A 13,448-nucleotide genomic window follows, 5' to 3' on the forward strand; every position below is an offset into this window, starting at 1 on the left:
CTAAGATTCAGAATGAGTGGGCAATGCTGCTATCTGCCTGCAAATCAGTAGATGCTGTGAATTAATTTGATGCCTCATTCACCCCTCTGTGACCATGATGTGTCCAAAAATGGTTTGCAGAGAGAGATGTTCAGATGATCTCCCTCCAAGGCCACAGGGGCTTAACACCAGCAATGTATTTTTAAAAAAAATTTTTTAAGGAAGGTGAAGAGAAGAAATGAAATATCGACCACTATTCAGTCAGACAGGAAATAAATACATTTTGAGACACACTTTACATTTGCCTTCATTAAGTGCATTCAAGTCAATCATGTCCTCTGCCAACAGAAATGTCTACAGGAAATCATACAGAGCAACTCAAAACATTTATTCTTTTTAGACTCATCATCTTTTGCACCCTGCTTCTCTGTGAGCAAACTACCCCTCCACAATGACCTCAGTGAAAGGCCACACTGGGAAGCCTGATCTTTGCCCAGAGGCTAATTATACCTATAAACGCAACAAGTAGAGCCATAGTCCTCCCTGACCAGCGGGATGCTAATTTGACCCACAGGAAGGTGGGGGGGAAGAAAAGCAGATAGTTGCCTAGTACATGCATGTTTCGCCACAAGGACAGGATCTAGAAACCCTTATCCCATTGTCTATGTCAGGCAGCAGACACAAACTTTGAGGATACTTAGATTGGGGGGAGGAAGCAGAAAAAAAGTGTGACATGGTGAGATCACTTGGCAAAGGAAGCTTGCTCAACCATACCCTGAATTCACTGATGAGTCCATTCTCCTGGGGAACTGTCACTCGCATTGTCTAGGCTCCCATCCCTGCAAAAAGGCACTATCATCAAAATCTAATGGCAGGGCTCTGCCACGTACACTGATTCCTCCTTGTCAGGAAGTGCCCTGTGCACTGTGGGTCTGTGTGCATGATGAATTCTCCCAAACTTGCAATAAACAGGACTTCAGAGTGCTTTAGAAATTCCTATAAAAATGAATGTAATTAGTGTTTCCAGGCGAAAAACACTCAGGTTGTGCTAGGAAGGTGCTTGAGAGCACCCATTTAAATCCAGTGAGGAAACTCAGTTGGGCATTAAATGTGCCACTCAAGCCTCTCTTAGAAGGGACCACTAAAACAGTACCAGAAATGAACAAATTTGTTTGTGGACCCCAGCAGGAAACAGACCTACGTCTCTAGACCAACAGTCTCCAAACCGCAGGAGTACTGCATGCCAAAAAAGGCTTCCTTGTTGTGCATGGCACTTACCTCTCCACCACGCAACATCTTATCTTGTGGTCCGCAGCCCACTCCACAGGCCTTCCTGCCTCCTCAGAAGGCCTCCAGGATGCAACCAGAAGCCAATTCCATTTCACATCCATGACTTCCGGTCCCATCCAGGAGGTGTTCTGAGGCATAGGAAGGCCCATGGAATGGACTGTGGGTCTCTGTGCACTTCAAAACACCTCCTGGATGTGACCGGAAGTGGCTTCCCGTCATGTTCTAGAGGCCCTCTGAGCACAGGGAGCCATACGCAGATGGTGGAATCTGTGGATACCAACGGCCCACTGTATTTCAGAGTACTGAATACAACCGCTCCTGGGGGAGGGCAATAATCTTGCAGGGGTGTCAGCAAGCCATTAAACTGCAGCTTTGAGAGCCAAAGCTGTGAAAATGAAATTGCAGAGTCTTCTCAACAGCACCCCAGAGAAATCAGCCCGATTTGTAGCAGGACCTTTTGTTAACAAACAAGTCACAAAGAAGAAAACAAAGTGAAAGGATGCCAATCAGAGGGGACCACCGTGGGCACCTCAGAATCAAAACCAGCATTTAGGACTTTTGATAGGTGCATTCAGGCCACTGCAGGGTTTGGCTACATCTTTTTCCAAGTCTGAAAAAGCACTGCCAAGATGGTGCTTGCTGGTTAATTGAAAGACATATTGAGAGAAAGAGTCTCAGGCAGTCAAGGGGAAAAAAAACACAATCAGCAGGAGCAGCTTCCCATAAATGATAAGAACTGCAGGTTACCCTGTTTTCCAGAAACAGAATCAGCGGGGATCACATTAGAATCTCTGCCTTTTGTCACATCAACTCCAATACAATAGCAGAGTCATATGCCTTGCTTCAGGTTCACACCAGGCTTGATCTTGGCCACTCATTCATTATTATCATCATCACAATTTTTAATGACAGTGGACCCCATCATATGTCCACAAAGGCACTTAATCACAGGAGCCATCCTTCCAGCCATCTCGCCAACGCTCGTCCACAAGGGAGCAGTCAAATTTGGGCTTGCCCAGCTTCTCATTCACCTCGTTATGAAGCCGGCAAAACCATTGTGTCAAGTTGGTCCTGCTGCTGGCATCAGGCTGATTTTTTTGTAATCTGTATGAAGGAGGGGGGTGGAGAAAAAAAAAACCATAAAGAGTCCATGTACAGCCCATCTCATCCCAAGGTTTCTAGATTCCATAGAAGTTATATACTCTTTTATCCATGGGGATCTGTTCTAGGAACTCCCCACTCCCCACTCCCATGTATACACGAAACCACGGCTGCTTCTGGTTTGATGAACATATCAGAAGTGGCTGGTCTTCTGAGGTCTGCAGATCCTGCAGAGGTCTTCTGGAGACCTCAGAAAGCCAGCTCCACTTTAATGAGCAAACTAGAAGTGGCTTTCCCCTGGTCTCCATGGCATCCGCAGTGAGTTAAATCCACAGATGCTGGATTCGCGGATACCAGGGGTACACAGTACATGCCTGGCAGTACCATTACACACAGGAAGGGGAAGGCTTCAAATTTACTGGGGCCATCCTGGATGACAAAAAAGGGAGAGCTATGCTGAAGGCTAGTTTAGATAGTGCATAACAAAAGCATTCATGAAACCAACATGTTGCTCTGACGGCTGAGGTCTGCTGGTTATCCAAGAAATACCCGACACAAAAAAGAATACGTGGCTAGTTCCTGTTTGACAGTTCGTTCTGGTACATGCTAGATTATAGTCTAGTGCAACTCTGCTCTCTAGTGGACAGAGAAAGAGGAAATAAGAAAATGCCTTTTATCCTATACCTGTACTAAGGAAATGAGCATCACTACAATGGAACATATATTTTGAAACCTAGATCCTCTTTGCCACTAATCACTACTGCAACAGGGGAAGGGTCCAGATTTATACCTCCATTTGTCTTTCATGCAGTGGCCATTCAACAATATTAATAAAGATGTTCCCTCCACTTAGGACAGTGGCTCCCAAACTAAGAGCCGTGGAAACCAAACAGGAGAGCCACAGAATCCTTGCAAAAAAAACCCCACCCTATACAATGTATAGGATTGCATTTCTAATAGGGAGCTGCAGCCAATGGCCCAGTAGGTCAAGGAAGCAACCATTTGAAAAAGTAAAAGAACTCAGGACTATAGAAAATTGCCTTTGACCAAATCATACCCTTAGCCTAGATGCCTAGAAAGGGGATTGGACAGATTTCCGCAGGAAAACTCCATCACAGGTTACAAGCCATGAGGGGTAAATACAGTCTGAGATTAGCTGGTTGCTCATCATGGCCAGATAAGAATTTTTTTCTGTCTTCTGAATTGGCCATGGATGGCAGTTTTTTCACCTACCCCAGACCGGCAAGGGAGGGAAGGTGTGTTCAGTAGATTTCATGCATTAAAATTTGGTCACTTGTGTTTAATAAAGTAGCTCAAGTTAAACCCAAGCACAGTCTGGTTTCTTTGTTGGGGGGTGCAAGGGTAATTGAATGCCAGATGTAGGCAAATGGCAGGGAGATGCAAGTATCTTGCGGTGTTGTGTACTCCCTAAGACATCTGGCAGGCCACTGTGAGATACAGGAAGCTGGACTGGACAGGCCCTAGGCCTGATAAAGCAGGGCTCTTCTTATGTTCATCTAGTTCAGTACTGACCTGCAGAAGTTCCCCAGATTTTAGGCACAAATTTTGCTCTGCCCTATCTGGAAATATGACCAAAAATTACATCTCTCATTACTGTATTCTACCACTGAGAAACAGCCCTTCCCCTTGCCAAGCAAAACCAGAACAACTTATGCAAAAGAGAAAAGGCAGACGACAAGAGTATACAGAATCAAAAATATCATACAGAATTTGATCAGTTTGCATAAGACCCTCTGTTTGTGCTTTGTCTTGGAGCTGAATTTAGGTTCCCAGGCTGTAAAACTTCTGGGTTTTTTGTTTTAATGCATACTACATAAGCCCTTCACATGCTCAATAAATTAACTCACCTCTCCCTTAGCTCCCCGGCACACTCTTCACAAGGAAAAACTTTGGAAAACAAGTTGATAAATTGCACCATTTCTTTCTGCTCAATTTGACTTGGTTTCTCAGCATAATACGCTGCCATTGTGTGAAGGAAAGACCACGAGCATCTCCCCAGTTCTTCTCGATCAAGAGGACAACCAAAAGGCATCACGCCCCCTTCCAGAGTTTGTGTTGCCTGGGATGAAAAACATGTACTTGTTAGCAACAAGGTAGAGACAGCAGACCAGTGATACGTGCACACCGTACCTATCTAGCAGGCTTGCAATTCCCTATATTCTAAGTGTGGTTATTCAGCAATTGCACCTTTCACCTAGGCTCCTCTTCCACATGATGCAACCAGCACAAACTATCCTAACTTAAATGTTCAATGAAACCTAGGGCCCAATCCTATCCAGCACTGATGCAGCCACAATGTAGCCCCAAGGTAAGAAAACAAATACTCCCTTACCATGAGGATACCTCCATGACTGCCCCTCCCCATCGCAGGATACAGCATACACCCTGTTGGCACAGCTGGATTGGAGCTGGCAAGCTGGATAGGATTGGGCCCTTAGGTGGGCAAAGAAGTTGCAGAAAAATACGCTGTGCTGTTGAGCATACCTGCTATACATTTACTGTGGCAGAAGGCTGCAGGAATATTTCTACCTGTTAGAAAAACCTTTACTTATTTACTTAATTTATTTGATTTTGTTTATGGGGGTGTTAAAATGTTCCTGTTTGACAATGTCACTCCTGGTCATGACATCACTTCTGGTGAGTCCTGACAGATTCTAATTCTAAAAAGTGGGTCCCAGTGCTGAAAGTTGAAAACCACTACACTAATAAGAATATTTAGTTACAGTGAACAGTACTGGGGGAGCATTATGGGGGTGAATAGAAGGTGGGGGGTAGGCAGGTAAGGTCCAGGGGGGGAAGGTGAGGGTCCCCAGTCTCATCCTCTATTTATTTATGTAAATACATATTTAGGTATGTATGTATGTATCTCATCCTGTATGCCTTTCTTAGGGTTGTGGCACGAAAAAGGTTGAAGACAACTGCTAGAGGGTGAACACTGTTCAATAAACCCCTGCTGAAAAGACCCTCTGGGACTGAACTGAATCCTACAAGACAGAAAGGTGCTGCCCTCCCCACATTTAAGAGTTTAGCAAACAGAGCTCACCCAAAAGGCCCTTCCAAGCCAGGCTGCTAAATCCCAGCCATGGGGCAGACCCTTCCCCAGGTCCAGTGGCGTAGCTGGGGGGGTGGAGCGCTCAGCCTGGCAGGGAGCCTCAAAGTGGCGGGCAAGCGGCCCTCCCTTCGGAGCCATTCCCGGCGGGGGGGGAGCAGAACGGAACCATACGGAGGAGGGAAGGAGAAAGCCCACCACGCTGAGGCTCCCTGCCAGGCTGAGCGCGCCGCCCCCTCCAGCTACGCCACCGACCAGGTCCCAGGATCCCTCCAGTGAACTCTGCAAGACAGAGCAGACCCGGAGCCCCCCCCCCCCCCGTGCGACAGACACAGGCCAGGCCCTGCAGCCCCGCGGCAAGAGAAGCCCCTTCTTCTCCCTCCGTGCCTGCAAGGCAGACCCACAGCTCCACGCCCCCCCCCCACTGCCCGGACTCCTACAGGCGACCCCGCAAGGCCTCCCAGGGACGCCTGCGGGCTGGCAGCCGCCCCTCCCCCCGGGGACCCACAGAGCCTCACCGGGCCCGCCCGCTTCTTCTGCTCCCGCGTCCAGCTCTTGAAGTCCGTGCAGGCGCGGCAGGGCGGCTGCTTCTTCCTGGCGGGGGCCGCTTCCGGCTGCGGCCCCCCCGGGACGGGGAAAGGGAGCGGGGAAGCAGGGGCTGCCCGGCCCGCGCTGGGACTGGGCGCCGCCATCTTGCGGCTGCGCAAAGCATGGTGGGCCACGGAGGAAGGCCTGGAGGGCCGCCAGGGTGGTTGCCGTGGCAACGCTGGGAGGCAGGAGGATGCTCGGGTGCCCAGTGGTACCCAGGTGGGAGCGGCCTCGGGCTGTTGGGGCGCAGGTGGAGCTTCCTGCGCTCACAGGGGAGACTCAGGGAGGCCCACAAGCTTTCCCTTCCCCTGCAACCCTAGGAGGCTGCAGGCACCCACTGTGGCTGGGCACACTGGTGATCCACAGGTGTGCCACAGGAATTTGGGGGAAGATCATTTATTAGTAGGGCCAATGGGGTTGTGAGCCCCCGAATGGCAGCAGGGCGTGCCTTGTCAATTGGCAAAAACCTGATGGTGTGCCTTGTCCGTGTGCCATGAGATGGAAAAGGTTGACAATTGCTGGTCTAGAACCAGGAGGCTGCAGACACTCACTGCGGCTGGGCACCTGGGATGGTCTTTTCCTCCAGAAATCTGTCCAACCCTCAAACCCCCCCCCCCCCCGCTGGAAAGTTGGATAGGATTGGGCCCACAGTGTGATCATATGCACACTTTCCTGGGAGTTAGCCCCATAGACTACAACGGGACTTACTGCTGAGAAAAGATGATTAGGTGTGTGCTGAAAATCAAAGAACCACACAGCTCCCAGTTCCAAATGGCCTCACAATCTAAAAAAGAGGCAGAAGAGACACCAGGGCACTGAGATGCACAGGAGCACTTGCTCTCTCCCTCTCGCACCACACCAGAATCAGGGGACATCCACTACAATTAAGTGTTGGGAGAATTAGAATAGACAAAACACATTATTTTTGCCCACCATGTAATTAATCTGTGGAACTCATTGCCACAGGATGTGATGATGGCATGTGGCCTTGATTCCTTGATGGATGGAGAGAGCGAGCCGGGGTGGTGTAGTGGTTTGGGAGGTGGACTCAGACCTGGAAGACCCAGGTTCAAATCCCCCCTCAGCCATGAAGCTTCCTGTGTGACCTTGGGCCAGTCATCTTAGCCTCATCTACCTCATAGGGTTGTTGTGAGGAAAAAAGGAGGGGAGCAGCCATGTACAATGCCCTGAGCTCTTTGGAGGAAGGGCGGTATAAAAATGTGATTAATAAATAATAATTAATAAATAAATGGCGGAAAGGTCCATCAAAGGTGACAAGCCATGATGCAGCCTCCTGGTTCTAGAAGTACATTCCCTCAAAATGCCAGGTGCAAGGAAGTGGCAACAAGATGTAGGTCTCTTGTGCTCCCTGAGGCATCTGGTGGGCCACTGTGAGACCCAGGACCCTGAAACTGTATTGTTACAGAATATACGTGACAGGGAGTGTCACATAAACACCCGAGAGGGAAACAGGTGGCTGGAGACCTGCACAGAGTACAGTGGTTCCATTTTTACTAGAAAAAAGTAGAAAATAGTTATTTTAAGGCTACCAGGAAGAGAAGCCAGGAGGAAGTTGGGCTTGGCCATTTGGCATTCTTTGTTTGCTGATTTATTATTATCCCTGCTAACTGGGCAAAAAGACACCTACCTTCATATATTTAGCAAGGGGGAGCAAATGTCCATCTTCACCCCAGCATGACATCTATTCTAGTAGCTGTAGCTGGTGTCTCTTTTGTATTTTTTTTTTAAGATTGTAAGCCCTTTGGAGATGGAACTATCTAATTTATTTTACTATGTAGACTGCTTTTGTGAACTACTCTTGTTGAAAAGCAGTACATAATTTAAAAAAAAAATAACACAGCTGTGTGATTTATCACTTGTTTAGCTTCCTAGATTTTTCTTCCATCAAAATCTACAGGTCCAATTGGCTAAAAAGAACTACAATTACTTTTAAGATGTGCTTGTCATACTTCTGCCAATACAGTCAACCCTCAGTATCAGCAGGGGATCTGTTTCAGGACCCCCTGAGGATACCAAATTCTGCAGAAAATTAAATCTGCAAATGGAGGACCTCATAGGACCTCAGGAACACAATCGTAAGTGCCTTCTGCTCACATTCAGGAGGTCTTCCAGCTGCGGGCTCGGTATCCACGGATACTGAAATCTGCGGAAGCTGACCCATGGATAAGGAGGGCTCACTCTATATCCAAACTGTATATGCAAACTCCTGAAGACTCTGGCTGGTTTCCCGAGTGCCTTTTGGAACGTCTCAGTACGTCTGCCTGTGCCTTACAGTGCTGTCTGCCAGAAGAATGATAACACTCCTAATTATTTCTAATTCTAGTTTGCTAAATGACTGTATAATTATAAAAGAGCAAGCTGCATCAGTGCTGAAAGTGAGGTCTACTTACTACTGTGGAACGTGTCACCCGGTTACTCTGGGGTAGATCCACTGCATTTGCACAGTTGCGCTCCTGTGCTTGCAATTCCTGATTCAATGGACTGGGCTGTCTTCTCCTGACCTGGAGGGTGTGGATGGGTTTCACAATATTCAAACAAAATCTCCACTAACATCTGAGATGTGAGAAATCAACATATTGCAATGGACATCAGAACATAAGAAGAGCTCCACTGGATCAGGCCAAAGGCCCATTTAGTCCAGCTTCCTGCATCTCACAGTGGCCTGCTAGATGCCTCAGGGAGTACACTCAACACTCAATTATAGTGGACGTCCCCTGGATAAAAGCCTTATTGGATCCTCTCATGACCCCTCCAGCACTTCATCAAAAATGCTGTCCATTCCCCTTTTCAAGGCATCTAGGCCAATGCCATCACCACATCCTGTTCAAGGAATTCCACAAACTAATGGCACACTGGTTAAAGAGATATTTTCTTTTTGGCTGTTCTAATTCTCCCAACACTCAATTCTGGTGGATGTCCACTGGTTCTGGTTTTGTGTGAGAGAGAAAAGAATATCCCTCTAGCAACTCTATCCCTATGTGTAATCTTGTACATTTCAATTAAACTTCCGTTGATTTGACATGGGGGTTCCCCTGGTGGATCTTTGAGGCTACACACAATTTGTTTTCAGGGGCAAATAACTTTGATAGCTGGGCAAAGAGGTCCTTTTCATATAGCACACCTCTTCTGTTGAGCAGAGATCATAAGAAGAACCCTGGTAGAACAGGCCCAAATTCCATCTAGTTCAGCTTCCTAGTTCTCACCATGGCCCACCAGATGCCTCAGGAAGCACAAGAGACCTGCATCTTGTTGCCATTTCCTCGCACCTGGCACTTTGAGGGAGTGTACTTCTAGAACCAGGAGGTTGCATTTAACCATCATGGCTTGTCACCTTTGATGGACCTTTCCTCTATCCATCTGAACCTTTCCTCCATCCATCCTTTTCAAGGCCATCCAATCTGGACCTTTCCTCCATCCTTCCTTTTCAAGGCCTCTGGGCCACATGCCAACACCACATCTTGTGGCAAGGAGTTCCACAGACTAGTTACATGGTGGGTAACTTGTTACCAGGGGTAAGTTAGCAGGGATAATAATAAATCAGCAAACAAAGAATGCAGAATTGCCAAGTCCAACCTCCCCCTCGGTGGCTTCTCTTCCTGGTAACCTCAAAATAACTATTTTCTACTTTTTTCTAGTAAAAATGGAACTACTGTACTCTGTGTAGGTCTCCAGCCAGCCGTTTCCCTCTCGGGTGTTTATGTGACACTCCCTGTCACGTATATTCTGTAACAATACAGTTTCAGAGTCCTGGGTCTCACAGTGGCCCACCAGATGCTTCAGGGAGCACAAGAGACCTACATCTTGTTGCCATTTCCTTGCACCTGGCATTTTGAGGGAATGTACTTCTAGAACAAGGAGGTTGCATCATGGCTTGTCACCTTTGATGGACCTTTCCTCCATCCATCTGAACAATCCCCTTTTCAAGGCCTCTAGGCCACATGCCAATATCATATCTTGTGGCAAGGAGTTCCACAGCCTAGTTACATAATGGGTAAAAAAAATTTCTTTTGTCTGTTCTAATTCTCCCGACACTTAATTTTAGTGGATGTCCCCTGATTCTGGTGTGGTGCGAGAGGGAGAAAGCAACTGCCCCTGTGCACCTCAGTGCCGTGGTGTCTCTTCTGTCTCTTTTTAGATTGTGAGCCCTTTTGGGACTGGGAGCCGTGTGGTTCTTTGATTTTCAGCACACGCCTAGTCACCTTTTCTCAGAAGTAAGTCCCATTGTTGTCTGCGGGGCTCATTCCCAGGAAAGTGTGCATAGGATCACACTGTGGGCCCAATCCTATCCAACTTTCCAGCGCTGCTGCTGCTGCTCTGAAGTAAGGGAACATTATCTTACCTTGAGGAGGCTTCCATGATTGCCCACCTCCCCACCCCGTAGGTTGCAGTACATATTCCTATCTGTATGGCTGCATCAGCACAGGAGAGTTGGATAGCATTGCGCTTTGAGTGTGACAACCACTTTGTGAACTTTTTTTTGTTGAAAAGTGGTATATAAGTGTTCTGAATCATAATAATGAAGAGAAGGCCAAGAAAAAGCTTCATGTGGAGAATTGTCTCCTTATGGCTCCAACCCTGAACCTTTTCAGGATGACCCTGAAACTGTATTGTCACAGAATGTATGTGACAGGGAGGGGGCAAAGAGTGTGTGCAAAAACAACCGGGGGGGGGGGGGGCAAAATGCCAAGGGTGGCTAGAGACCTGCACAAAGTACAGTAGTTCCATTTCTACTAGAAAAAAGTAGAAAATAGTTATTTTGAGGCTACCAGGAAGAGAAGCCACCAAGGAGGAGGTTGGGCTTGGCCATTTGGCATTCTTTGTTTGCTGATTTACTATTATCCCTGCTAACTGGGCAAAGAGACACCTTTTAAGGTGCTTCCCTCATATATTTAGTGAGGGGAGAGCAACTGTCCCACTTCACACCAGCATGGCATCTATCCAGTGGCTGTTGCTGGTGTCTCCTTTGTGTTTTTTGTTTTGTTTTTTTTAAGATTGTGAGCCGTTTGGAGACAGGGAACTATCCAATTTATTTTACGATGTAAATTGCTTTTCTGCACTATTCTTGTTGGAAAGCAGTACATACTTAAAAAAAAAAAATTAACACAACTATGTGACTTAGCACTTGTTTAGCTTCCTAGATTTTTCTTCCATCAAAATCTACAGGTCCAATCAATTAAAAAGAACTACAATTACTTTTAAGATGTGCTTGTCATACTTCTGCCAATACAGTCAACCCTCAGTATCAGCAGGGGATCTGTTTCAGGACCCCCTGAGGATATCAAATTCTGCAGAAAATTAAATCTGCAACTGGAGGACCCTCATAGGACCTCATGGACACAACCGTAAGTGCCTTCTGCTCATGGTCCTCTGGAGTGCTCCAGTCATGGGCTTGGCATCCATGGAAATCTTCGGAAGCTGACCCGTGGATAAGGAGGGCTCACTCTATATCCAAACTCCAAACTGTATATCCAATCTCATGAAGACTCTGTCTGGTTTCCCGAGTGCCTTTTGGAACGTCTCAGTACATCTGCCTGTGCCTTACAGCGCTGTCTGCCAGAAGAATGATAACACTCCTAATTATTTCTAATTCTAGTTTGCTAAATGACTGTATAATTATAAAAGAGCAAGCTGCATCAGTGCTGAAAGTGAGGTCTACTTACTACTGTGGAACGTGTCACCCGGTTACTCTGGGGTAGATCCACTGCATTTGCACAGTTGCACTCCTGTGCTTGGAATTCCTGATTCAATGGACTGGGCTGTCTTCTCCTGACCTGGAGGGTGTGGATGGGTTTCACAATATTCAAACAAAATCTCCACTAACATCTGAGATGTGAGAAATCAACATGATACAATGGACATCAGAACATAAGAAGAGCCCCACTGGATCAGGCCAAAGGCCCATTTAGTCCAGCTTCCTGCATCTCACAGTGGCCTACTAGATACTTCAGGGCATCACAAGGCAACAAGATATCTGCCTCTGTTTCCATTCCCTCGCACCTAGCATATCAGAGATAGCTGACTGTCAAAACCAGGAGGTTTCATATACCCATCATGATTTGTCACCTGAGATGGACTTTTCTTCTATCACTGCCCCATCCCCTTTTAAATGCTGTCCATTCCCCTTTTAAATGCCCTTTTCAAGGCATCTAGGCCAATGCCATCACCACATCCTGTGGCAAGGAGTTCTACAGGTTAATGATACGCTGGATAAAAGAAAAAAATTTTTTTTTGCTGTTCTAACTCTCCCAACACTCAATTATAGTGGATAAAAGCCTTATTGGATCCTCTCATGACCCCTCCAGCACTTCATCAAATTTAAGAATTGATTGCTGCATCTCCAAGATCATGAATAATGTTTGCAGTCCTAACAAAGTGTGAAAAGTATCCTGGGTTTGCCCCATTGCGAAGCAGAACTCACTGATGGGTGTAAGTCTCACCTCGCCTTGCCTTACCTGTCATCTATCCCTTACCTGAGTCCTTGTTTTTGCAAGGGGCTTCTTTTGTTTGTGGCGTTTCTGGTTTTTCCCCTTGTCAATGCTCCCAAGACGAGACAACAAAGACATTGTAGCTAATTTTGCTTTCCGTGGTGGTAACACTCTCAGTGGGGGGTCTCTTTGGAGAGAAGTGACTTTTGCCTGTCTCCTGGTGAAGTAGGAGGAAACAGGAGGACTGTTGCATGTTGGTGTAGACTCACAGGGTCTAGCACGAACAGGGTGCAAGTTACTTTGTAGGACTGAGTTCTTCTTCGGCCAATAGAACACCAGCATCATATGTCTCTTTTCCTTCCTGCATCCGTCTGCTGAAGCCACCATGCTAGATGGATTGTGGATACTGGGTGATCAGCAGCTTCTAAAATGAGCATCCACAGGTGATGGAAAATCTGCTACAACGAAGAAGGATGTTCCCCTTAAACCATGCCAGGATCCCAAGCAAATGTTACTGTTCCAGGATGAAAGCTCGTTGTTGTATCAGTAATGATCAAAAGCAGATCAAGAGTTAATTCCTCCAAACAGTTTAAAATCTTGCTTTGGCCTTTTAGCAGCCCAGAGCCTCTCAGAGCAGTTACTAGTGTGGCAGCCCAGATAATAATCACCACACCCAAAATGGGCTCTTATGTCACAAATGAGTCTTGTGCAGTCAGGGGAGAAATAAAATGCTGTCTGGGTTGAACAGAGGAGCCACGGGGATCTTGCATCTTGCTTGGCCTTATAAATATCTTTATGGGCAGTTGGCTGGTCATTTCTTTCGTGAGACAGATTCCTGGCTAATTAAATTCTCGAATGTCCAGTTGGTGTCAGGCAATGCTACTTAATGTGCTTCTGGGCAACAGAAATTGCTCTGAAATGCAGTAGAGCCATGGTTCCCAACCTTTTAGCACCAGGACTCACTTTTTAAAACG

At 46.8% G+C, this 13,448-nt stretch overlaps 1 protein-coding gene across 1 annotated transcript; it reads right to left on the bottom strand.

The window, feature by feature from the left end:
- Positions 1 to 273: 273 nt before the first annotated feature.
- On the bottom strand, positions 274 to 6,132 carry GFER (growth factor, augmenter of liver regeneration). Its single transcript, XM_066640663.1, has 3 exons — positions 5,959 to 6,132; positions 4,239 to 4,450; positions 274 to 2,373 (listed from the first exon to the last, which is right to left on the bottom strand). Exons 1-3 carry the CDS (start codon positions 6,130 to 6,132, stop codon positions 2,211 to 2,213), a joined length of 549 nt encoding a protein of 182 aa, XP_066496760.1. The 3' UTR covers positions 274 to 2,210.
- Between the last annotated feature and the right edge of the window lie 7,316 nt (positions 6,133 to 13,448).

This window comes from Tiliqua scincoides, chromosome 13 (genome assembly GCF_035046505.1).
Source record: "Tiliqua scincoides isolate rTilSci1 chromosome 13, rTilSci1.hap2, whole genome shotgun sequence".
Taxonomy (NCBI): domain Eukaryota; kingdom Metazoa; phylum Chordata; class Lepidosauria; order Squamata; family Scincidae; genus Tiliqua; species Tiliqua scincoides.

What these genes read in the sequence shown, in the direction of transcription:
- GFER (XM_066640663.1), bottom strand. Translation starts at nt 6,132, where the DNA reads ATGGCGGCGCCCAGTCCCAGCGCGGGCCGGGCAGCCCCTGCTTCCCCG. An exon ending in AGAAGAAGCGGGCGGGCCCG is followed by an intron (nt 4,451 to 5,958) that starts GTGAGGCTCTGT and finishes TTTTCATCCCAG; the next exon opens with GCAACACAAACTCTGGAAGG. An exon ending in GCCGGGGAGCTAAGGGAGAG is followed by an intron (nt 2,374 to 4,238) that starts GTGAGTTAATTT and finishes TCCTTCATACAG; the next exon opens with ATTACAAAAAAATCAGCCTG.